This window comes from Triticum aestivum, chromosome 1B, assembly GCF_018294505.1.
Source record: "Triticum aestivum cultivar Chinese Spring chromosome 1B, IWGSC CS RefSeq v2.1, whole genome shotgun sequence".
In the NCBI taxonomy this organism is placed as follows: Eukaryota; Viridiplantae; Streptophyta; class Magnoliopsida; order Poales; family Poaceae; genus Triticum; species Triticum aestivum.
In genome coordinates this window covers 649,545,923-649,572,727 of record NC_057795.1, presented here as the reverse complement: position 1 = coordinate 649,572,727, position 26,805 = coordinate 649,545,923, and the positions used below count along the sequence as shown (strand labels likewise).

Here is a 26,805-nt window from a genome sequence, read left to right as displayed (position 1 = left end):
ACCAGACAACTTACAAGCATCAAATATAGCAAGCACTACAACAGAATGGAACAACATGCAGCTGACGAGGCCATATTTCCGTGATGCCGAACAGTCCCGGCAGGAATGGAATGATGCGCCAGCCTACAGAGGAAGACACGAATTTTACTGCACACTTCAATTTTTGCACAAGCTGCTCCGCTGCTTCTGCTCGGTCGTCGAGTCGGTCTTCCGACACCTTCTCTGTGGCGTGGTTACCGATATATAGGTAAATAAAAGAAGAAAGACGAGCGGGAGAACCGAAAAAGCAAACAAGACTACAAGAGTGTCGGTGGCCAACAACCGCATCTCGCTTGCCCTCAAAGGACGCGTGCTCCTCTTACTTACCTCTCTGTGTTTCCACGCAGTCAAGGACATTGTGGTGGGACAGTGGGAGAGAGAGGGAGAGAGCTGGCATGAGCGGGTTTGGGGAGATAATCGCGAGCGCCGTGGGGAAACAAGTCGCGGGCAAGCTCGGTGAACTCGCCACAGAGGAGGCCACCCTGCAGTGGAAGTTCAAGGACGATGTTGATGTCATGGCGGACAAGATGCAAGATCTGGAGGCCGTTTTGCATGATGCGGATGATAGGCTGCGTCGACGAGGAAGAGATGGGGAAGCTGTTGGGCGGTGGCTCACCAAATTCAAGTCCGTCGCCTACGACGTCGAGGACGTGCTGGACGATCTGGACGCCACCGAGCTCTTAAAGAAGAGCCAACCAAAGGTATACTTGCTTATTACATTCCTCTGTTGTAAGGTCGTGGTCCAGAGTTTTGTCTTGCATTTTAGGATTATTAATTATGGATTCATAGTTACATGCCATGCTCAAAGCAAAAGAGGCGCATTGAATCTCAACAGTTGTTTATAATTTGTATTCATGTCGTTTTTTCTTATTTCTCGATTGCTTGAAAAATTCTTTCAAAAGTACCCTCCCTTAACCCATGGATAGGCCGGTACACCTACATATTCTACATCAGCTAGCCTATCCCGGAAGAGGTCACACTATCTACTCAACTAAGCCAGAGCCTATAATGGCATGTGGCTGCACACGTAAGCTTCTAGACATGAAAACATGTTTGATCCATTTGATCCTGAGCGGACGAACCACTAGTGTGCACTCCCATGGATTCCCCATGAATGCTCCCACTGTACTTCGCCACCATTCAAACCAATTCCGCCCAGGTAGTTTATTAATTATCTTAGGTCATGTTTACTACACTGTCACTCATACTTTATCATGAATCACTCCCCAATCCACGTCTACATTACCGAAGCTATATGATATACAACGGTGGTGACAATGTTGTAAGGTTCAGACCTACCTCAATGGAACTACTGGGTGTAAAAGATAGCCATCCGACATAAATTCCTATCATGCAATCCTACCGCAAAGGACTAAGTGCATATAAAAACATAGGTAATGAAAACATGATCAAGATGTAAACTTGCTTTGGTACCGCTGGTTCAACTCTAGAGAATGATAGTACTCGGCTTCGCACTCCGGACAATCTATCGTCAAGGTAAATAAACATACATAAGCAATCATTTCCAAGAATCAAAATAACACGCAACATGCAAAGACTCGGAAAATCCAAATGAAAATCCAACACACTTAACTTGTATGAAAATTTCGAAGTGCAAAAACAACATGTGACATATGGTTCGGAATGTGATGTGAACTAAAGTGCATAAAAGGCATAGTAGTAAAACTATCATGGACAGATCCTAATTGTGTGAAAAAAATGTAACAATGGTCCAAGTTATAGGATTTGGCTATGGTGACAAAATGCAAAAAGAATCAATTCAAACGGGGTTAAAGTTTAGGAGATATCGAAGGGGTACTGGCTGGCCGCCATATAGGAAATTCAAGACGGTAGAAGAGTTCGGTCTGCCCAGTAAGATCCTCAAATTCACCACGGCCATGCGTAGTAGATTTGAATGTGCATTGCTAAATCTGTTGCTTAAATATATACTGATTTCTCTAAATGAGGTTGAATTCCATCGGTACCAGTGGTACTGGACAAGCTCTTAGGGAATAATCCCATGTTTATGAGGCACCCCTCCTGCATCATCACAACATAAAAAACAGGCAAGGAATCGCTATCTCTACTCTCTCTCCAAACCACACCTGTTCTTAATTGTTGTTTATGAAACTGAGCCGGTACCTAACATGCAGGCATCTTTCGAAGGGAGCTTGATCTCGAAATTGGCTATATATGGACCCATGCACGCCTTGCTTTGTGTAGCTGCCCTATCATATTGAATAAGGTTTCCTAGCTTAGCCCATCTCGGTGTCTGCTACCAAAGAGAGAATCGCTCTAAGGGCAACCACTGTTTTGACAAAACAGCTGGCATGTGATAACGACTCAATTAGTGAGAAAATCCATTCATTTTGCACACCTGTACTGACTTCATCAGCTGCCTGTTGTTTCTGCCATGCCTATTCTCAGCTTGATTGCGCCATATCTTGGTGACGCCGAACAGTCCCAGCAGGAATGGATTGATGCGCCAGCCTCCAGAGGAAAACACGAACTTTACTGGTTCCCACAAGCTGCTCCAGTGCTTCTGCTCGGTCGTCGAGGAAGGGGAGGAGCTAGACTGCCGGCCTTCCAGGCAGTCCTCCCGCACCTTCTCCGTAGTTGCCAATAATAAAAGAAGAAAGACGAGTGGAAAAGCAGACAAGAGTGGGTGGGTGGCTCGTGCGCCCCTCCCAGTCCCAGCGTCCTGACGGGCCAACAACCGCGTCTCCGGCGCGTGGCCTTAAGGACACACTGTTCTCCCTTACTTACCTCTCTGTGTTTCCACGCAGTCAAGGACATTGTGGTGGGACAGTGGGAGAGAGAGGGAGAGAGCTGGCATATCGAGAATATCGAGACATAGTCTTTCAAAAGTACCCTCCCTTAACCCATGGATAGGCCGGTACACCTACATATTCTACATCAGCTAGCCTATCCCGGAAGAGGTCACACTATCTACTCAACTAAGCCAGAGCCTATAATGGCATGTGGCTGCACACGTAAGCTTCTAGACATGAAAACATGTTTGATCCATTTGATCCTGAGCGGACGAACCACTAGTGTGCACTCCCATGGATTCCCCATGAATGCTCCCACTGTACTTCGCCACCATTCAAACCAATTCCGCCCAGGTAGTTTATTAATTATCTTAGGTCATGTTTACTACACTGTCACTCATACTTTATCATGAATCGGAATATCGATCTGGACGAGTGCACACTAGTGGGAGATAATCGCGAGCGGGAGAGGGAGAGAGCTGGCATGAGCGGGTTTGGGGAGATAATCGCGAGCGCCGTGGGGAAACAAGTCGCGGGCAAGCTCGGTGAACTCGCCACGGAGGAGGCCACCCTGCAGTGGAAGTTCAAGGACGATGTTGATGTCATGGCGGACAAGATGCAAGATCTGGAGGCCGTTTTGCATGATGCGGATGATAGGCTGCGTCGACGAGGAAGAGATGGGGAAGCTGTTGGGCGGTGGCTCACCAAATTCAAGTCCGTCGCCTACGACGTCGAGGACGTGCTGGACGATCTGGACGCCACCGAGCTCTTAAAGAAGAGCCAACCAAAGGTAGTCACTTATTGAGCTCTCGCAACTTAGGATTGTTAATGGATGCTCAAAGCAAAAGAGGCGCTTTGAATCTCAACAGCTGTTCATAATTTGTATTTATATCATTTTTCCTATTTCTCCATTGCTTGAAATTTTGCATTTCTCGTCCACCAAATTGCAGAGTATTTTCCGACGTCCCTAAAGCTGCAGAGTGACGATTAAGTTCAATTTATCTTCGCCTAGTTCTTTTGCTTTTATGCTTCGTAGGGGTTCACTAAAGGAAAATATATAATAGAGTACCTGCACCCAGGCCCTCTGTATCTAGCCATCCATTTTCTGCATCGCGATTCGTGCAAGTACATTTTTTTTATTTCTCCCACACAGAACACATCTTGAAGTTCAAATCTATGCAGCGTGGCAAAGCTTTCTAACTAGAATCTAGGATAAAATTTTCAGTTTTTTTTTGTCAAATATCGTCCTTGAACTTCAAAGATTTGTTTTTTTTTGTCAAATTTTCAATTTTAGAATCTAGGATAGAATCTAGTTAGAAAGCTTTGTCACTCTGCAAAGGTTTGAACCTCAAGATTTGTTTTATATGAAAGAAACAAAAAAAAGAAAATTTTATATAGAAAGTTAGTTGTGTCGCACGGATCTTAAAGCGATATTGAAGAGTTAGGATAGCAGGGCCGGGGTGCAGGTGCTCTAAAAATCCAACGTCCATTCACTAAACTTGAATTGTTTATGCCATGAGGTGAGGCTGTGAAGTGATGGCAGACATTAGATCTTCATCAAGTGTTGCGATAAGTTATCAAATTGTAGCAAATTACAATTACGTCAGAAATAAACAGTCCCTATTTATATACACCAACCCCCGTTGAATAATACTATATAGCTAGGAACTCAATGGAACTTCTTTAGTTGAGAAATGTATGAAACTGTGATTCTTGATATGGAGTCATAAAGAGATGTGTCTAGCAAATGATATTGACTTCAGTTTATTTACAGTTGAAGCTGTTCTTTTCCTGGAACAATCAAATTCTCCAGCGGATTACCATGCCTCACAAGCTAAAGAACCTGAGGGGGGAAATAGAAAAAATAGGAAAGGAGGGCCAGGCTCTCAATCTTGTGAGAAATCAAGAACGGGCAGAAGGGAGCAGAAAAAATGAAACTTTTGTAGGCATCTGTGAAGAAGGCTTGAAATCTGGAGTGGTGGGGAGGGATATGGAAAAGGACAAAATAATCAGGCTGCTGCTAAACTATGATGATAACGCTAGAGAGGATATATCTATCGTCCCAATTGTCGGGCTTGGTGGTCTAGGGAAGTCAACATTGGCTGAATCAGTCTTTGTAGACAAGAGGGTCAATGACTTCGAAGTCCGAGCCTGGGTTCATGTGTCTAAGGAGTTTGATCTGCGCAGAATTGGGAGTGCCATCCTCAAAAGCATAAATAGCAGTATCAACCTTGACAACTGTAGTTTGCAGTTTTTACAGGAAAATCTCAAAAAGGAACTTGCTGGTAGAAGGTACTTGATTGTTTTGGATGATCTGTGGGAAGAGGATGCGGATAAGCTGGAAAGGCTGAAGCAGATGTTACAACATGGCCGCAAGGGCAGCAGGGTTATTGTAACAACGCGCAACCAAAGCGTAGTGAATAAATTGAGCACCGGTGTTCTTTCACACCAAAGAAAAATTTGTCCCGTGCCCTACTCTGATCAAATCAAATTGTATGGTTTGTCAACTGATGAATGCTGGGAAGTAATGAAGCAAACAACATTTGGGCCTGATGATGACAAAAGTCACTTGGAAGAAATTGGAAGGGAAATTGCAGAGAAGTGCTGGGGTGTACCACTTGTGGCAATTGCCCTTGGGCAAGTAATGTCCGAGTTAAGGACTGTCGAGGCATGGAAAAAACTAAGAGATACGAACATCGATTTGGGTCACAGAGATCACAAGGACACATTGGAGCGCCTCATGCTGAGCTATTACTACATGAAGCTGGAGTTCAAAATGTGCTTCACATACTTGGCGGCCTTTCCCAAGGGCTTCATTATAGAAAGTGATCATCTAATTCAGCAATGGAGGGCTCTTGGATACATAATTGGATGGGACGATGGTAAAAGGTGCATTAACTACCTTATAGGGATGTCCTTTCTTCAAATTCCAAGGTCCTCCACTGTAAGTGTTGAACACAATTTCTCAAGTTCTTGTTTGGCCATGCGTGTGACAAATACTTTCTAGGTTTGCTTTCCAAGTAAATAAAATCAATTGATGCACATTTTCAATTATATCTGACTGGTGTATACACTCGTATTCAGATAGTATGGATATATTATGCCCTCTTTCAGTGCATGATTATGCCTTTGCCTTTTGTTTTTACACTTTAAGATTCTTAATTAAATGTTTCCTTATCTGCACTTTTAAAATTTCAAACATGTTTATAATTCAACTTTTACATTTGAAATGCATTTAGTCTCGTTAAGCTGAGTTTGAATCCAGTGCCTTACATTATATTTTGGGTCCAGGTTCTTTGTTATTCTTTGATATAAAAATTACATAAATAATACTTCTGAAGAACTTTCTTATTTTTAATTTATTAATTCAGAATATATCATACTTAATTCATATTAGATTGGATATAAGACAAGGATTCTTTGGTATCTTTACATTAGATAAGTATAGCGCGATCCGCAAATCATTGGCATTGATGTTTTCCAATTTACAAAAACTATTGTAGAGATGACACATTATTTAGACAGTTGTAGCCTAATGGTGATATGTACCCCCTCTTCCAAAATGTAGAAGAACTACCACCATATTATAGAGTTATATTTTAGAAGGTTTGGTTATCAACATAGATTACTAACATTGAGAACATCAAAATGATACTGCTAAATCATCAAATATACTCTTATAGTAATGTACAATTATTTAAGAAAATGATGGTCTAAGCATTATGTTGGGTACTGTATCAAGATCCCAAAAGACATGTTTTGTGGAATCGAGAGAGTACTACTTCTGTTTTGCACACCAGCATAGATCAAATACAGCAAATATAATATGATTTGTCACACTATTACGTCTTTTCCTTTTTTTTCACTTTGAGATTCTTAACTAAATGTCTCCAAGTTACATATCCACACTTTTAAAATTTCAAACATGTTTATAATTCAACTTTTACATTGAAATGCATTTAGTCTCATTAGGCTGTGTTTGAATTGCCTTACATTATATTTTGGCTTCAGGTTCTTTGTTATTCTTTGATTTAAAATTACATAAATAACGATTGTTGAAGAACTTTCTTAGTTTGAATTTATTCATTCAGAATTATCATACTAAAAACCATATTAGATTAGATATAAGTTTTGGATTCTTTGGTATCTTTACATTAGATTAATATAGTGGGATCAACAAATCATTGCTGCAGACGTTTCCCAATTTATGAAAACTGTTGTAGAGATTACACAATCATTTAAACAGCACGAGCCTAAGAGCATCTCTACACGTTCGGGCCCCCAGCACACCCGGCGATTGTGTTTTGGCCCATGCGCCTGCGGTTTTTTCGCCCTGGGGGCGATCCAGTTTCCAGCCGCGGCCCCAGGTCTCGGCCCCAAGACGCACTTTCAAACTTGTCTTTCCCGCTGCCAAAATAACGCCACAAGTTCGGCGATCAAAAGACGACCTGCCACGGTTCGGCGATTACCATGCCACAGTTCGGCGATCAAACATACACGAAAGTTCGGCGTTCAAAAGGAAGGATGCATAGACAAAGGAACGCATCAAACGACGGGCTCCTCAGGCGTGCGACTGGCCGGCGTCGGCGTGGCTTCTATGCTCGGGCTGGTTGGCGTCGGCATGACTTCTGTGCTGGACGTCGGTGCAGCTTCATCACTCAGGCTGGGCATCGACGTCGGGGTCGGCATGGGTGTAGGCGATTGGGTCGGCGTGGGTCTAGGCGTAGGCGCGGTGGCATCTGGTTCAGGATGAGGCCGCGCTCTGCCAGGTACCACACCTTGACCTGCTCTTCCATCGTCGACATGTCCACCCCCATCAAGAACGCCAGGTCGGTGTTCCTCTTCTTCGCGGCGACGTTGGTCCAGAGTAGGTCGAGCTTCGCGTCCTGCTTCGTCATCAACGCCAACCAACGTGCGTCAGATTTCTCCTCCCTCTTGCCGGCGTTGTTCTTGGCGTCGGTGATGCACTACTCGATCGACGATTGTAGACACTCGGCAGCCGGTGCGGCGTCCTTCGCCGTCCTGGCTCTTTTGTTGCCGTCAGGGCGCCTGTCCACCGCCCCCAGGGCCAGCGCGTCCGGCTTGTACGTCTGCTTGGCCTTGGCGAGGGTGAGTCGGACATCCATCCACTTCTCGCATGACTCGATCCGGGAGAACACTTGAAGGAACTTGAACTCTTGGTCCCTGTTGTCCTGGCGGTACATGGTGAACATCCGAACCATCTGCGCAATCGAAGAACAAGTCTCGGCGACGCACACGGCGAATGAAGTCAGTTAGCGGCGGGACATACCTGACCCTCGATGTTGGCGCCGCTTTCCGGGCGAGCCATGATCTCCTCGACGATCCGACGCCATTTGTTGCAGGCCGTCTCGATGATCTCCAATGGTTCGCCATGGCCTTTGAGCCGCGCTGCATGTGGGTAGTGGCGAAGTAGGGGTCGACAAGCTTGCGCTCATCGAACGCCGACTTGATGTGCGTCCAGTACGTGTCGGTGTTCTGGTTCGTGACGGTGACCGGGTACATGCTAACGGTATTCCATGCTTCGGTGAGGCACTCGTCTTCTTTGGACGTCCACTTGACGTGCGACTTGCCCGTCCTGCCCCCCTTCCCCCGCTTCTTTTTTTTCCTTTTCCTCGCTGGCGCCGACGCCGCCTTCATCTCCTCCTCCTCTTCGTCCTCCTCCTCCTCGGCGTCGTCGAGCTCGTCCTCCATGTTGACGGCTGTGTCCATTGTGTCGCCTTGCGCGTGGAACCCAGGGTAGGAGGCGGCGGCGACCGAGCTGCTCGTGATGATCTCCTCCATGTCGGTGCCGGTCGTGTTGGGGTTGCCAAAATGTGCCGCTGAGGCTTGCGAGAAGGGTAGGGCGCCATGGTGTAGAGGCGGCGTTGGAGAGGTTGTGTACGCCGACGGCGAGTAGTTGTACGGGGGGTACTGGACGCTGGCGAACGCGGACGAGGGAGTGCGCGCTGGTCGGGGTTCGGACCTGGGGGTGAGGCACGCGACGGCGCGCCGTGGGGGAAGGTGATGTTCGGTTTGAACCCGCTATGCGCGTCACCGTCGGAGTAGCCAGGCGAGGGAGCGTACCCCCAGGGTGTCGACGGGGGCGAGAAGTTGGCCGGCGATACGACACTCTGTTGGCTCCATGCAGCTTGCAGGCAGTGGCCGCCGGGCGGATTCATTATCCCCGCACGAGATGCCTCTGCCTGCTCCGCCACCGCCGCCGCGTCCCTGGCCTTCTTGGCGTTGAGCCTGTTCCACCGATTGGTGCTGACAGCCTCCCGGCGCTGAATCTCCGCCCTCTACTCGGCGTTGGACATGTCGTGTGGTTTCGCCATCGGCGCCCTCGACATCTTCTACTTCGGCTGGGTGGTATCGGCAGCGGCAGCGGAGCGAGGGGCCAAATACTTCTTCGTCGGCATGGCGGGATGGCGGCCGGATGGTAGGGAGCAGGAGGAGAATGGCGGGAATGGCAGGGCAGAAGGGGGGGGGGAAGCAACGAGAAAATGGAGGGAAAGGGGGGAAATGACGGGAAAAGGCCTGACTGTGGCCGACAAAGCGGACCCACGCGCCTTTTCGCTTCGGCTAGCGCCCCCGGCACCCGCCGGCGCTAAAAAAGGCGCCCTGGGGGCCTGTTGGGGGGGGGAGTGGAGATGCTCTAATGGTGATATGTACCCCCTCTTCCAAAATGTAGAAGAACTACCACTATATTAATAGAGTTATCAACATAGAAGAGTTACTAACATTGAGAACGTGGAACTGATACTGCTAAATCATCAAATATACTTTTATAGTAATAACGTATAATTTTGTTTAAATGATGGTCAAAGCATTATGTTGGATACAGTATCAAGATCCCAAAAGACCAATATTTTGGAATGGAGAGAGTACTACTTCTGTTTTGCACACCAGCATAGATCAAGTTTAAACTCCTTACCAATGACGTTTAGTGTTCCTATGTTATCACGCCCGACCAGCCAACAGATAAACATACTTTAAATATCCAGATTCACCTTGACTAATCAACCATTAGGGCGACTTGGACGGGGAGGGAGGTATTAGAAGTCTAATTGACCATTAGAAGAATTAATTATCAATCATGGGTGTTAGATGAGCCTCATAGATTTTGTGCATTCCGTTAGTCACTATCTTTTTTTTTGCGGGGGCGTTTAGTCACTATCTGCAGCCACTAATTAATTTATAAGTTATTAATGTTAATCATACAAAGATTCTTCACTTGGTAACTAAGCATAACCATGTGGGGTTTAGATTTTATTCTACAAAAGACTAATTTCATCTTACTTCCCTCTGCAGATTAGGTCAAGTCCAGTGCATGCCAATGCTCCTCGAGAGCTCACCATGCATGATTTGGTGCATGATCTTGCAACGATAATTTTGGGACATGAATCCCTTGTTCTAAATGCTACCGAGCCGAGGACTAGGAAGAAAGCAAAACGTCGTTATTGCCGACATGCACAGTTGATCAACTACCAGAATCAGTATAAGGTTTTCAATGATCTGCCAGGCAACATCAGATCCTTCCATGTAAGACATTCAGAGAAACAGCAGCTCCCGCAAAAGGCATTTTCTAGAACCAAGTATATACGGGTCTTGGACCTAAGTGGATGTTTAGTTGTGGGGCAATTGACTCCAAGCAAGAAACTTTTGCCATCTTCCACTCTTCAGTTGAAGCTACTTAGGTACCTAAATGCCTCTAGCTTGCCAATTACATCACTTCCTGAGTCTTTCCATACACTTCAAAATATGGAAACTCTAATCCTGTCCAATTGTTCACTTGAAACCTTGCCTGACAGTATCTGTAGCCTCAACAAACTCTGCTATTTGGACCTAGCTGCCAATGCAAGCCTCAATAAGCTCCCTGAAGATTTTGATTTTCTTAACAAACTCATGTTCCTAAACATGTCAAGTTGTTCCAAGCTAACCAAACTTCCTGACAAATTTAGCTTGGAGTGTTTAGAACATTTAAACTTGTCAGGTTGTCATGAGTTAAAAAACCTTCCACAAGATTTCGGCCATCTTAAAAATATTAGGTTCTTGAACCTTTCTGGTTGCTACAAGGTTTCAGTTCTACCAGAATCATTTTGCCAACTGAAGCATTTGAAAGACCTAAACCTTTCAGAGTCTCGTGCCCTTATAGTGCTCCCTGAAGGTTTTGGCAACCTTTCAGGGCTTGAATCTTTGAACCTTTCTGATTGCTACAAGATTTCAGTTCTGTCAGAATCATTTTGCAAATTGACGCATTTGAAAGAGCTAAACCTTTCAGGCTGTCGTGCCCTTACAGTGCTCCCTGAAGGTTTTGGTGACCTTTCAGAACTTCAATCGTTGAACCTTTCTGATTGCTACGAGATTTCAGTTTTGCCAGAATCGTTTTGCCAACTGAAGCATTTGAAAGACCTAAACCTTTCAGATTGTCGAGCCCTTATAGTACTCCCTGAATGTTTTGGTGACCTTTCAAAGTTGGAGTCTTTGAACCTAACAAGTTGTCCCAGGCTAGCACAGTTGCCCGATTCAATCTGCAAGATGACTAATCTGAAGTGTCTCAATTTGTCATATTGTTTAGGGATGTTAGAGCTCCCCTCCTCACTAGGTGATCTTAATCTCCAAATATTGGACATTTCTGCTGGTGCTCTTGTTCACTTACCAGATAGCATCAGTAAAATGGCTAGTCTCACCCAATTTGTGGTCACATCAGGGCATCCTAGGATGTTTGGAGAAGCCCAGGAAATAAAGAAGCGCCTAAAATTGCCAGGCCGCACGGTACATAGAGTATGCCAGAGACCTTCAGGGCGCAGCAGTATAGTGGAGCTTGCACATGTGAATTGCCGTGAGCTGTTAATTGGATCTCTTCAGCGTGTCAAGAAACCGGAGGACGCAGAGAGAGTCAATCTGCGTGATAAATCATGTGTTCGGCAATTAGCTCTCCACTGGAACAAGAGGAATATGAATGCTGACTCGGCTCGGTCTATTCTGGAGAGACTCATGCCAGCTCGAAATCTTGAACAGCTTATGATACAAGGATATTCTGGAGTGGATTTTCCTAACTGGATGTCGCACATATCCTTCCACCTCCCTTCTGTTACATATCTGAGTCTTTCTGATTTACGTGCATGTTATGCTCTTCCTCCGTTTGGCCAGCTACCAAATTTAAGAAGTCTATATCTGCAGAAAATGCCTAACATCACGATGATCGGCATGGAATTCTATGGGGAGGGTGGAATTTGTAAGAAACTAAGATTGCTACAACTGCAGTCGATGAAAAATTTGGTGGCATGGTTTACAACACGGTCAGGCGAAGAAGATGGGGAATTTTTAATCCCTAATTTGCATAATCTAGAGTTAAAGGACTGCCCAAAGTTGAAGTTCCGACCATATCCCCCTAGAAGTATGTTTTGGTGCTTGGACAATAGCGATGAGGTTTTGGCAGGAAGAGAAGGATTTGGGAAACTCTCATCGTCCACTCTTCCTTGTCGCATGGGCATAAAAAATAGCTTTCGTCCTCGTAAGTGGCGTAGACTAAAGCATTTCCCCACTCTCGAGGAATTCTCATTGACCTTCTGCCACGGCTTGAGGGCCTTGCCAGAGGTCATTCGCTGCTTCACCTCTCTCAAAAAACTAAGTTTGATGTCGTTGGGGGACCTGGAGACGCTGCCGGATTGGTTGGGATATCTCCCTTCTCTACAAGTCTTGGGCATAAAAGATTGTCGCAATTTAAGAATATTGCCTGCAAGTATGGGAAACCTCACTGCTCTGAGATTACTAATGCTTCTCGAGTGCCAAGGACTATATAGATTGCCGGAATGGCTAGGACAGCTCAGTTGCCTACGAGAACTTCATATCAGAGACTGCCCCAACATCACATCTTTGCCTGAAAGCATAAGAAACCTTACTGCCCTGGAAGAAATGTACATTTCTGGTTGTTCAAGTCTGGTCCATAGGTCCCAAAGGGAGGATGCGTATAAGGTTTCTCACATCCGTAAAGTAATATTTGAGCCAGAAGAAGAACCAAATGAAGAACAAGGACAAGAAGAATCACAGGTACACAACTACTAAAAGCCCTTTTATTTACATCTTTGTAATTACAGGTAATCACCCATAGCTTCATTTGCACATGCTATTGCAACGATCTGGGCATTCGAAGCATGCACATATATTTCAGTTTGGTGTATGCCTATATGTCATTTACGTGCTCGGTCGCCTTATATGATTTCTGCCTTAATTAACTCTTAAGTAGAGGATGTTAGAAATTAGTGTCGACCCCCTGATTACTGTACCACTATTCAGATTTACAATAAAGTTGGACATAAAGCCTCCCCCCCCCCCCCCAAAAAAAAAAGAAGATTTGGTGTGGAATATGTGTATAGGGCTATAGTTGGGCTTGATGTCGATGGCAGATGTGGCCTTCACAAAGTAGAAGACTCAACATAATCTGAAGTCGGACTTGTGGAAGATGGCGGCGACGACGCAAGAGTGCGTCTGACCGGATTGTGCCCCAGACCCAGTATGTGGCTCGGCTGGGGCTTCCGGCTTTTGATGTTAGGTTTAGGTGAGTGGTTTGGGTAGTGGCTCAGCTAGCATCCCTTCATCATATGGATAAGAGTAGCGGCATATGTTGCCAAGATGGTGGATTCAGGTATATTGTTTGTAATACTTTGTAAGGTCCTCGAGAATAATTAATAAAGTGGCCGTATGCGTCTCCCAGATGCAGAGGCCGAGGGTCATCCTCCTTTTCTTTAAAAAAAAAGTTGGGCTTGATGTATGTGGAGGGTTAGTGTTTAAGTTGAACACATGTAATTCGGGTTTGCTATATAAAGGCACCACGAGGTAGCTAAATTATAATGGATGAAGCTAGTAGGCTAGACACAAAAACACAAGGGGGTGGTCCAGGCGCCTTTAGCCAGAATTAATGAATGGAATAGCCGTGGTGCGATGGTCGAGACGCGTCTCACGACCTTGATGGACTTGCTGTTGATTGTACTATCTCGATTTAGTAAATGAGAAGGAGGGCCTGTAGTCATTGCCTTGGGATGTGGGTGTTTACTGTTTCTCAGTTTACTTTCAGAATGACCTAATCGTGTAAATTGTATGTAACACAGGAAGCATGGATGGATAGGCTATTGAAAATAGATGGGGAAAACCCGTGGACACATAGAGAGGAACGAGAAGAACTAGAGGTATGAAGCTCCAAAAGCCCAGTGACCTTTAATCTAGTAAATATGGTTTCATTTGCACATGCCTTTGCAATTAATTTAAATATGGCATAGGAATTCAACGGATGCATATTTATTTTATTTCTTTGATGTGTATTTATGCCATTTTTGTGCTTACTTGCCCTATATGAGCTCGCTTTACTTGATTGCCCTTTGTACGACGCATGTCAAGGAATTTTGTAGAATACATTTATAAAACTAGTTATTAACCTGTGCAATTGCATGTCAAGAAATTTTGTAGAACATTATTAGTTAAATATAATTTATCGAATAGCGACACTTAAAACATGTAATATTCATCGAAATTTGACATTTGGAAAAATAAGAATACAAATTTTGATTGCATACATATTCTCATCACATATTATGGATTGAATATGGTAAAAGTTGCATACATATTTTCATCACATATTATGGATTGGTTACAGTTCATTATCCTTGCCCTCTTTGCGCTTGCTTGTGTATCCACGGGATCATCGACCTTCTCCACTTTGAGATCATCATTCTCTTTGCTATCTTCTTCTTGACTGTACCTCGTACCATCATAATCTAGATCATTGAGGCTGAGTATATGTGATTCACCCAATTAAGACATGAAAGTTGCAACATCATGCTCCAACACACTACAAATCAACAACCACAAGCACGGCACAAGATCATCATCGTCTCCGCAAACTGTCACCAATACCCATGGCAATAAAAGGTCCTTTTTTTAACCTCTCGAGTATATCATCGAACAATTGGTGGCCATGGACCTTGACAGCGGCGGAGCTTAGTGCCTTTCTGGGGGTGCCGTGGCCCCCCCAAGATTGGCACACGCAGGCTTAAAAATTTAGAGAGAGAGCCTAGATTATGAAGTTTTGTGTGTTTGCCCCCCCCCCCCCCCCCACAAGTTAATATAGTCTATTTGGCCCCCCCAAACAACTTGGTCAAGCTCCGCCACTGGACCTTGACCTTGGTTGTGGTGGCCGAATGTGCTAGAAGGGGAGGTGATGGGGTGGTCGGAGAAGGGGCTGCGAGGCACCGGACGAGCAAAAGGAGCCGGCATGGACACCTTCTTCCTTTTCTTCGCCGCCGCCTCTTCGAGGGCCTTTCCAGCCGTTGTGGGATTCCTCGCCCACTTGCCAACGACCGGAGCAAGCGGAGGGCGGTCGGTCGTCTTCGAGGCCTCTTGCCACCGACCTTTGTTGAAATCGTGCCGGTCCACACCATGCCTTCGTCCCAAGACGCTTCCTTGGTGGGCGGCAGCGCATGGGTTGACTCTGGCGGCATAGCGCCAACGGTAGTGGTCGACGGGGTTGCAGAAGCAACCCGTGGTTCCACTCCCACCGAAATCTGGGCCGGCGGTGGCTGCTGCTATGGCGACGGAGGCAGGAAGAGGTGGCTCGGCAGGAGTTGTCGAGTTGAGTGGGGGGAGTTTTTCTATGGAAGGTGTGCGGTCGCTTAAAAATGGGAGAGGGGGCAAGGTATAGGAGTTCGGCTAGCTGCGATTAACTTCTCAAAATAGAATCGGCTAGAGTTGCCCTTAGCACTCGTCATGTCCGTTGAACTTGTCCCTGGAGTTGCTGGGTGTTTGTGTTGCGTTTTCGTGCCCCCAGGAGATGCACGTGCAACAATCTGATTGCTATGTTTTAGTGTTCTTACGTTTGTCATGATTATCACACTGCTTTACATTTTTCTCATGAAACGTACGGGCCTTAAAGAGACAATGCAAAATATTCCTACTATACACCATTTCATCTTACGAAATAGCCTTTCGCGCCGCTTTATAGATAAAGAAACATACCAAAGTAGACGGTCTAATGATACAATGTGATGAGGAGACCCTCTTACAAAGCAGATCTACAAATACAACATGAAGCATAGAACTAGCCTAACACCTCGCCCGTTCCATGACACCTGAGCTCCACGATAACGCCCCAGTAGGGTGATGGTTCCAAGCATTGCCGCTGTCGAGTCCGGGCATACAGATAAGGGTTTTTGCCCAGAGCCCTGGCACAAGGCGAGACCCACGACGACGACTTTAGGAAGAAAGTGGCACCCACGGGCGTAGCCTGCACTGACGCCAAAGCTCGAAGCTTTCGCTCAAAAACACACTTGCACCACCAGGAGGTACCCCGGGCACCACCACAACGAAGGTCATCCCATTTACATAAGATCTGGGCACTGCCACTTTCGCAGGAGGAGGACAGCCAGAGCCTCCTGCCACTACAGGCCTTACCGCCCACGCAACCAAGAGGTGAAGCCACCACTGCCACCGCAAAGCCTGTTGGAAAGCCAACCATGTAGCCCACCATCCGGGACCGCCTTCCCGGCGTCCTCAGATGAACTCTTCATCGATGTCATAACACGTGGAGACCACTCCAACCAATCCACGAGACTCCGCCTCAACAAGGACAGAGGAGGCCCAGAGCACGCGCGAGGGGCAACCAACCTCATAAGGGGGACCAAGTCCAACCCCTACACCAGCGGCTAGCCCGCGCTGTCGACCGTCTGCCAACCAGCGCTACCGGGAAGGGCGGGCATCGCCCCGCTAGATCTACTTGTGCAGATTTAGACAGGGGCCTTCGTGGCATCCGGCACCTCCAACCGCCCCGTGGCAGCCGGCACGTCCGGCCGCCAAATGCAACTATCTCCATTGGCTCCTACTTCACCACCGCCACCCCACTGCCGAGGCCCACTGATCAAACCTGCACAAGCCCAACGCCACATGCCCGTGGACGAGAACGCCACCGCCCGAACCCATCGGAATGAGGCCAATCGTCTTGGCCGCCATCGGACGAACCCCACCACCACTGCGCCGCCACCTCCACCGACCACTGCAGAGGCGGCTGACCGCGGCCCAAGATGCTTGCCCTCAGGCCGCGACACCGGCCGCCAGATCCGAACCATCTAACCGCCCCTGCCTACTGGCTGGGCACGCCACGCAACCCACGGCGCCATCGGCATGCCTCCATGACACCGCCACCGAGGCCCGCACACCACAACGCCTAGTCCGACGGCGCCGACGGAAGCAAGCCCCAAGCGTACCAGGGGTGAGACATCCCCGCCAGCAATGGTGGGGAGGAGTGGAAGGGGAGCAGCCAGTGGCTAGGGTCACCCCCCCCCCCCCCCCCCCCCCCCCCCCCCCCCCTCTCAGGCTGGAGCGACACGGGAGGGAGGGCGTCTCCAAATGCTCTATGATCTCGGTAGCAATCCTCACCCTTTCACCTCACCTTGTTCAGGAACCCAAAATTCTCTACTATCTCGGCCCCTAAACTCAAATCCCCCATTTCTCGATCCCTCAATTAATTCATCTAGAATTTGTGTCAGTATCCAAGCTTCCCAATCCCCTGAACAACAGGCCTCAACATCGCCCCACTTGGCAGTTGGTACACCCCTCCATCTACCTCAATTGCGAGCCTCCTCTAATGCCCCAAACATTTTCTCAGCTAGGTCTCGTGTTGTCTATGGCCCATGCATGAAATTGTTGCAAGTTTAGGTAAGTCGTAGCTCCAATTTTACAGACCTAAGTAGGCAACTTAGCTAAAGAAAACTGCATACTTTGACATTCTTAGCCGGCATACTTAGCCTTCAACCAAACATGTCCCAACTCCCTTACTTTTAATCTTTGAAGCATTATAAGGAACATCCTCTCTGATCAGCTTGTTTGATCCTTATTAATCCTATGTTAGATATACATTTTTGGCATAATCAAGCTATTTAATTATTAGAACTTTGTGTTGAGACATGGTGTCAGTTCCCCGCAAAAAAAAAGAGACATGGTGTCAGTATTACTTGCTTTCGGTAGCTTAAACTTTTGGATGCACTAATTACTGATGCAATAAATTAGTATTATGTTTGTAATACGAGCCATATCATTTTGCATACCTATTCATCATACCATGAATAACTGAAAATATTTTTCTCACTGAAGTCACGGATGTCGGACTCAGACTCCGAACAGCTCTCTCATTATGGGCAAGAAGATTCGGAAAATGAGGATGATGAGCAAGAAGATTGGTAATTTGGTACCTATAAGATCTTAGTAGTTTGCTATCATCATATGCCAAATAGCGCATTGCTGTGGAGACCTCTATAATTTGCAATCACAATCTTATAGGTACTCAACTACAATGCTAGCAATTTTCCTTTTTGAGAAATATAGTACAAACGCATGCGCTTAGAGACATGGATGTGCAATCTGACCACAATGTTATTCTTAAAAAAAAGATATACTACATTAAAAGCATTGATCTTTACTCATTAATCATAGATCAAATCCTATCAAATACACCCTCCGTTCGGAAATACTTGTCAGCGAAATGGATGTATCTAAATGTATTTTAGTTCTAGATACATTTATTTTGATCCATTTATGCAGCAAGTATTTCCGAACGGAGGGAGTACTTGTTACAATGTACATCTGGTAATTTGGAGGAGTACAATTCTTGACCAATGCAAAGTACTCCCTCCATCCAGAAATACTTGTCATCAAAATGAATAAAAGGGGATGCATCTAGACGTATTTTAGTCTACATACATCTTCTTTATCCATTTGGATGACAAGTATTTTCGGACGAAAGGAGTATGAAAGTACTGTTGTATCTGTGCGCAATGTTCAGTTTGATTGATCACTTGTTATGGGCTGAAATCGAACCAACCACATATCGCCAGAAGCATAAAACAGAGTTAAGGCAAAAAAGAAAAAAAAAAGGGATATGCTGCAACTGATTCATGGTTTCGTTTATCAAATCATGAGTCAAAATCCTCTCGTGGAAAGTTAGTTAAATGTGGACATCCTAAAAACTAAATTCGTTGGTCATTTTTGTGATCCAAAATGGAAGTGCCTTGAGGCACACCATTCTCCGTATCATACAATTAGGGTGTACCGACTGCTTATGTTTATTGATATGATCTGAAGTACTCCGTATATCCTATGTACCACCTCCTCCTGAAGTCTGAATCACGCAACTGTGGAATTTTGAGTTAACACTGTAAGACACCGCTGAAGGGTGCAATGGTTGTCTCAACTCTGAAGTGTCTGCGCTGCTAGTTTATCAGTCTACGTGTGTAGAGGAATATGTGTCCTAGTGTAAAACATCTGTTTTTGCCGGTGACTATAGATGGCACTTTTGTCTATGGAAGATCAACGCGGGCGGCCTACTACAGCTTTTTCCTGCATGTTCATACCTCTAGTGATTCTCTTACATTTATATTCTTAAGTGAAGTATTATTGTCTGAATACACCTTGCGTTGTGCCTAGAAGCAAAGCTAATTAGCGTGCGGCGATGGACTAATGAATAACATGTAAACTGGATGGGTGGATCCCTCTGCCCTGCGAAGAAAACAGAAACGGGGTGGGTGGATTAGATCCAGAAGCGAGAACAAGAAAGAGTGCAAGATGCAATATCTTGGACCTTCGCAAACCTACGCCATCGTTTGGGGGACATCTCGTGCCGATCTCTCCATGGCAACGGCAGTAGCTCGCGGATCAGTTTTGGCACGGAGGTGTTCAGTAGTCTCCTCGCCAGACCTCTGTTGGCGGCGGTGAGCCCGTCGCACCGGCAGGATCAACAGCATGTCCAACTATATTTATGGAACAACTTCTTCAGTTAACATTCAGTCTTCAGTTACGGTGCAGCGGTATCGGCAAATCCTGAGCGTCCATCAGCCATCCAAAGGAGGAGAGTTAATTATTGCGTTGTACAGTACTATTATTTCTCTATATAGTACTACTCACTGTCGCTGCCTGAAGCTTTACCTTCTCTTTCTTTACCATCTTTTAGCTTTTATGCTTTAGGCTATATATATGACTGCCTTGAATATCTACACTTCATGGCAAAAGTCATTGCTTGAATCTGGACGGTGCACCAAGAATTTACGGCAAAAGCCTTTCGACCACAACTCACAGGCTCAACCTTTATGGCCTCAGAATCATGGTCGTCATGATGTTTTAGCTGTAGGAGAAGAACATTATGTTCACACATATACTTTAATACTTATTCATGGTTATAACAGGCATACAGTTGTATCTGCTTATATTGATGTGTTTGAGCAAGCGGCGAGCTTAATGAGAAGAGATAACCCAGCTCATCTGCAATGTCATAAGCTCAGGAACATACATGAATCAATGTGGATGGCAGGAAGGCTTGAGCAGTCTTATTATCCTATAAAGAGAATCCAATGTTTGCGACAAGGCTATTATCAAAGAAAGACAAATGCCACCACCTGTTGAACTAGTCAAATCTGCAGTCACAACTCAGCCAATCAACCAATAGCATTTGAATGCCAAACTAAAAGGCATATGTAAATAAGTCCGCAAATTCCAAAACCATACTAGTATCATGCATTACCCACTGGCGAAGATGAAAATGGCATCCCTGAACTTCTACTTACTGAAACACAATTTGTACAGCATAAGGAAAATGCGACGCAGAGAAGCAACTACAGTTATATATGCATGCTGCAGAAGGACTCAATATAGCTAGGCACACTTTCACCTCGAGAGCCCAATTAGGAGACCTTACAGTCACACGCACAGCACTAGATACTCGCAGCTGCAGCACATTCCTGCACTCTGAATTTTAAGCGACAGCAACATCCTTCGCAGCAATAGCAAATGTCTGAACTGCAACTATATCGTTTAAGGCAGTGCCTTTACAACGCACTGTTTGAATACTTCCTTCGATTATTAGGAGCAGACTGGCTATATCAATGTAGTGAGGTTCAAATCGGATTCAGTAAATGACTATTTGATATCACAATGCCTTCTGGAGAAATAACCCAATTCTCTAATGAGGGGCTGCCTAATTCTCAATGCCTCCCAAAACTCAAGCAATTGTATAAACTGATGATGAAATGAGGCGCTGTCATTTATGCACAACCGACCACTAAAACATCTGGTACATCCCCTCTCCAATTATCACCTCTGTCCCGAATTATAAGACAGTTTGAATATTTCAATATCGACTACATACGAACCAAAATAAGTGAGCAAACACACTAAAACACGTCTATATACATGTGATTCAGAAAAAAATTGAACATCTTATAATTCGTAATGGAGGGAGTACTGCTTTGCAAGAGGAGTAGACTGCAACCAGTTTTTGCAAGAATGTCCCTCTTTTTAATTTTCGCCCACGGGCTTGTACGAGCATCTCTAGCAGACCCCGTAAAACCGCGATCCGCACAAGGCGTTTACAGTTCGACGAAGAACTGTTTTGCGGTTCGAAATCATGCGAGGCAGAGTAGAACCCGTATATGAAACTGTATAATTTAAAAAATTGCTTCGCGGGAGAAATTGCAACCACACTAGTTCATTACATACTACATGATCATTCATAGTTCATCATCACATACTACATTATCATACATACTACATTCTACTACTACTACTAGAGGAGGGTGAGGAATCTCGCGGCGGCGTGGCCAAGGTAGATATACCAAAATGGACGAGCTCGCGGCCAAGGACGACGCGGTGGAGGAGCTCAGTTCTCGCCGGAGCTGACGAGGTCGACGAACTTCTCCCTCTACTCCTCGCGGATGCGCCGCCACTCGTCGTCCTTGTCCTTCGCGACAAGGTTGGCCACAACCGCCTGCTTGAGGATGAGGCCTTCGAGCTCCTCGTCGTGGCGCCGGCGCTCCGCCTCCTCGTGCAAGCTTCGTTCGGCAATGGCGGCCCAGACCGCGTCAAAATCGGCCACGAAATCTTTGGGCCCGACGACCCCTCGGCGCTCGATCTCCTCCGGCTCCTGCTTGACGGCGACGACCTCGATCTCCTCCGGCTCCTCCGACCACTCCCTCTTCATGGGGAGAAGCCCCGTGCCGGAAGAGGAAGAGCTCGCGGCGGAGGACGAGCCCGCGGCCGAGGAGGGCGTACGGCAGTGCCAACAGTCGTACTCCTTCATCTCGCGAAGGAGGAGACTCGGCGGCGGCTCGAGGCCCTTGTTCATCCACTTCCTCGCCGCGCGTTTCCTCGCGCCGTCCGAGCGAACACGCCTCTCGCGCTCAGGGTCACCGCCCCCGCCGGAGCTGCGGCCGGAGCTCCACATGCTGCCCCACATGGCGGCTGGAGGCGGAAGGGGGCTCACCGGCAGCGAGAAATGTGAGGGGGGGAGTGGGAAATTGCGGCGAGACGCGGCGGGGGGGGGGGGATAGGGTTTCGACCCGCATATGCCCTGTGAACCCGTAGATACACTGATTTGGGGGGGGGGGTGTGGTTTGCGGGCAGCGGTAAAAATATTTACGGGCCGGGCAAAGTATACGGGCTCTATTCTGGCCAGAAATTGGGCCAAGCCCATATACTCGCCGGAATGTTGCGGGTTTGCGACATATACGTGGTCTGCTAGAGTTGCTCTAAGTGGCTTTGGCTTATCTAAACCTAGGGTTCGAGGACGGGCACACATACCCTTTTCTTTAACCCCTCAAAAGAAAAAACATAGCCCCTTTTGTAAAAAAAAATGAATGCTTCCTTTTAGACACCTCCCCTAAATTCTGAAGAAATACCCCTAAAAATCTGAAAAAAATGTGTACTTGTATTCATGAAAATGTGTAGTATTATTTTTTTATTTTTCCAGTATTTTGTATGTGAGTATATTTCATACAGTGGTGTACAAAAAAAATGAAAAATATGTGTATAGAAACGGGCCTACCTTTTTATTGTTTGTGTGCCTAAACTTTGTCTGTTTTGCATAGCCTACAAATCATCATATTATTTTACAAAATGTTATAGATATGTAAAGAATTTTGATATGAATCCATCCAAGAAAAATTTGAATGTTTTTCAAAAAAAATTATAGCATTTTCTATTTCCCAAAACACCAAGCTTCATGCGCGCCCGGTAGCCAAAACTTTGCGCTCATTCCCCTGCTCCTCTTACACTTAGATATCTAGTAGATTATTTGTGATCGGTTGTTTTGTATTGATTTTATCTGCATTGGCTTGTGTTTTAATTACGCTCTTCCAGTATTTTTCTCATTTATATATCAAGTCGGGTTGCTGTTGAAGACAATATTTGTTCCGGCAGAAGAGTGGAGTTGTTTGGTGCGAGCATATCGGGATCAGCTAGCCTGCAGTCCGGTTCAATCCCCTGGCAACGTGAACAGGTGCAAGTATTGCTCCCCATAAACGGAGCAAGCACAGTTTTTCAGTTGATTCTACGGCAGCACGATACCAGCCCACGGATCTAATAAATCGTGACGAAGCAGCCATATACTAACTCGTGTCCAAAACCCGAAGCATGCACTGTATCGCCTGCACGGGATGAGCATTGACAGCGTCAGGCACGGCGGTCAGACCCTGCACGAGCACCCACGATGGTTACGTGACGCACTAAATTCGACCAGACCGGACGAGCAGTCCAGTTCGTCCCTCCCTCCGTCCTGCCCGAGCGGTCATGATATCGACGAGGATCGGGGAGGGACGACGGATTGATGAGGCGGGTCCCGACGACGGACGGAGGAGCTCGGCTAGGCCGGCACGCAGGCGACCGGATCGGCAGGCGGAGGGCCCGATCCGTCGCCGGCGGGACCATATATCCCCACAGCCCGGCCACCACGGATGAGAGGACCACGGCGAGCTGAGCTTGACAACACCTAGCCTACTCCAGCCCCGCCGGCCGCACCGTAGACCGGACCACCCATGCCATTGCCATACATCGATCGAAACGACCTCAGATCTCGATAACCCAACTCCCCTCGACCCATCACCCATGGACGACCTCCGTGTATGCGCGCGCGCGCTGGCGTACGGGCAACTGTTTCAAAGTCTAACGCATTTGGTAGGCTGCCTATACCTCAGTCAGCCCTGCGCGAGAAGAAAAATGTCCTTTCGGTTATCCGCATTCACTGTTGGGCCTGCATAGCACGAACATCAAAGCATCTCTGGAACTGCATTGAGAGGAACACTCCAATCGGCCGTTTTTGCGGAGCCAGGCCCGCGCGGTGCAACCCTAGGCACGTGGGCGTGGGCGATTGCACCCGTGGTTGCGGTCCCGAGACGTCACGTTGTTTCCAGACGCGTCATCATAAATTACCCTCACCTCCCTTCCTCACCGCTCTCTCCCCCCTTCCCCACTCACACCGGCGGTGGCGACAACCTGAGCTCTAGTGCAAAGTGATCCAAGACGGCGGCGGCGACCACCAGAGTGACTCCAAACCTCCATCGGAGCGCATCAGCCATGGCGCTAAGGCCACGTCCTCTCTATACATCCAGTCCTTTTGACTCGGGCTAGATTAGATTAGAGCACGCGATAGAGGAGTTAGGGAGGAGATTGAACACATCGGGGGTGAAGGATTGTCATAAATCGATTATGCATCGATGGGTACTAGGGTTCATAGGTAATTTTTCGACTACATCAGGGGTGGGGATTGGGGTACAAACTTTCGTGTCTAGCCGCGGTAACCCTGGAGTCGCGTCGAGCGGCGGCGGGAGGCGGAGGGCGTAGTCATCTTCTTTTCTTCCTTATCGTCTTCGTCAAGAACAATGGGTCTTGCACAGCCGCTTGCCGCCGGTGCCCTGGACAGCATCTGCACCTTGACGTTCTCGGCCTTCGGTGACCCGAACGTGCTACTCCAGTACGCTGCCGCACGCTGGTCGTCAGGTGCCTTGTACTGACTGTACTTGGCCCATTTTACCCGCTGTCGAGCATCGTCAGAGTCTACCTGATTCATGGCCCAGCGCAGGATGTCCACTGACATTGCACCCTTGGCAGGGTCTGGAACCAGTATCTTCAGCTCGTCCGGCGTAGCCTTCTTCATCACAGCATCGGCCTCCTTGTGCATGTCATCGATGCAGCTGAAGTTCGAGCACACTTTCATGGTGTGCTCGAGCGAACCCAAGGAAGAAGGTCCTCCATCCAATGCCCCAGGGGAAGGGGTTGGGGTTGGAGTTGGAGTTCATGCCGAAGGGTAGGTGGTGAAACAGAGAGATGGAACAGGAGAGGTGATGAAACAGTGGGGGTTTAAGTGTGTTGCTGGGTTAGTGGGGTGGGTTAATGTAGGAGCGTTAGGCCGATATGAATGAACGTTGACCTTTAAACCGTGTGTTGTTCATAATGCAAATGGACAAGGGCAAGGAGGTGGTGCCACCAATGGAGAAGGGCAAGGAGGTTGTGCCTCCATTGGTCAAAGTATCAGTGCAGGATCACCCAAGCCCCAAGCGGAGGAACTATGGCCACTTCCATCAGGAGGTAGAACCAAACCACTTCTGTAAGGTTATCCTTGCTCCAAAACTGAAGAGTCTGCCATTGCATCTGAACTTCACGAACCACTTCCCCACAATCCCTACAGAGTTCAAGCTCAAGACGAACACCGTTGCGCATGGAGGGTGACGATGAGGGTGATCAACGGCAGGGTCACCCTTGATCAGGGTTAGGCCACCTTCGCCGCCGTTCACCATATCATCATAGGGTACATGCTGACGTTCAAGTTGCTGTCCCCGACACCATGAAGGTGATCGTCTTCAACGACGAGGGCGAGGAGGTGGTCACCAAGTGCAAGGAGCACCGCAATGCCTTCGTCGCGACCGCCTGAGCTCATGTTGGACGTTCCTTGTTAGTTTTTGCTTTAAGACTTGGGTTTCGTTTAGAACTTGTCGTACTGTGTTGGTTTAAAACTTCTTCTGCGTGGTTAAGACTTATGTTTGTGCCTAAAATTGTTCTGTTGCTAGTAGTTTAATTGTTAATAGTTCATGTGTGTCTTTGGTAACCTCGCCACATCGAGGAAGAGGTTACCACATAACTCGTCCTGGATGTAACCAAACAACCAGACTTGTGTTTTCTCTCAAACAAGTCTGCAACCAAATAATAAGCCTTTCGTTTTAGCACATTCAGGTTAGAGAGGATGCAGGCAACCAATCAACATGCAAAAATTGGTTTTAGTTTGCATATGCTCAGTCAGACCCAACTGAAATAAGTATGCAAAGTGTCAAAAAGATGCAGGTAACCAAACGACGCCCATAAATCCGCTACGAGCATGTGTGGATCGGAGACAGGGGCGGAGCACGACGCCCATGAGTGGACACGGCCATATGGGTGTGGACGAGGGAGCTGGGCACGTCCGTTGCGTGCCCGTCGGTCACATCAGGAGCAGTCACCCCATAACGTCGCACGCGCGCGCCACGGGGGTCGGGCGGGCGGGCAGGCGCGCGCCGGTCACGTGGCCTCGGGTCCCTCCCCCCAACAACTCGGTGCGATGATGCACCAATGCGCCATGCATGGGCTTTGGCTGCGTAGTTCGCTCCGCGTTTGTACCTTGGTGAAGTGACACGACGGCGGCCGGGGATCGATGCGGCAGCGGAGTTATGGATGTCACGCGCATGTACATGTGGGGATGGTGGTGGCCGTGGCATATGGCATGACTCCAATTCAATGAGCATCCCCATCCAGGACAAGCTGCTAGTACGACTTTTAAATGAAGATGAACAAGTGGCCGGACATGCACGTACTCCTCACGTTATTTACGCTCGCTCTCATTGACGTTCCTCTTTTTTTCATCTCATCGACGTTCCTGGTTTTTGGAAAACTTTCCATCTATTTATCCTTAATCATAGCAGTACAATAAATATCAAAAATAACAAAAAAAATTACATTCAGATCCATAGACCACCTAACTACGACTATAAGAACTGAAGCGAGCCGATGACTTGCCGCTGTCATCACCTCTCCCTCTCCGAAGTTGAGCAAAACTTGTTGTAGTAGACAGTCGGAAGGTCATCGTACTAAAGCCATATAGCACCAGCGCACTAGAATAGCAACCATCGTCGATAAAGAGTAGTGTAAATTGAAAGAA

The 26,805-nt window shown here is 47.1% G+C and overlaps 1 protein-coding gene across 1 annotated transcript; it reads left to right on the top strand.

The window, feature by feature from the left end:
* Window positions 1-393: 393 nt before the first annotated feature.
* LOC123145355 (putative disease resistance protein RGA3) lies at window positions 394-18,623 on the top strand. The gene is made up of 5 exons (XM_044564758.1): window positions 394-3,600; window positions 4,585-5,754; window positions 10,122-12,863; window positions 13,922-13,999; window positions 17,952-18,623. Exons 1-5 carry the CDS (start codon window positions 3,220-3,222, stop codon window positions 18,039-18,041), a joined length of 4,461 nt encoding a protein of 1,486 aa, XP_044420693.1. The 5' UTR covers window positions 394-3,219; the 3' UTR covers window positions 18,042-18,623.
* The last annotated feature ends 8,182 nt before the right edge of the window (window positions 18,624-26,805 follow it).

Coding starts and splice junctions, on each gene's coding strand:
- LOC123145355 (XM_044564758.1), top strand. CDS start 3,220: ATGAATCGGAATATCGATCTGGACGAGTGCACACTAGTGGGAGATAAT. Junction 3,601..4,584: donor TAAAGAAGAGCCAACCAAAG/GTAGTCACTTAT, acceptor GTTTATTTACAG/TTGAAGCTGTTCTTTTCCTG. Junction 14,000..17,951: donor AGGAACGAGAAGAACTAGAG/GTATGAAGCTCC, acceptor TTCTCACTGAAG/TCACGGATGTCGGACTCAGA.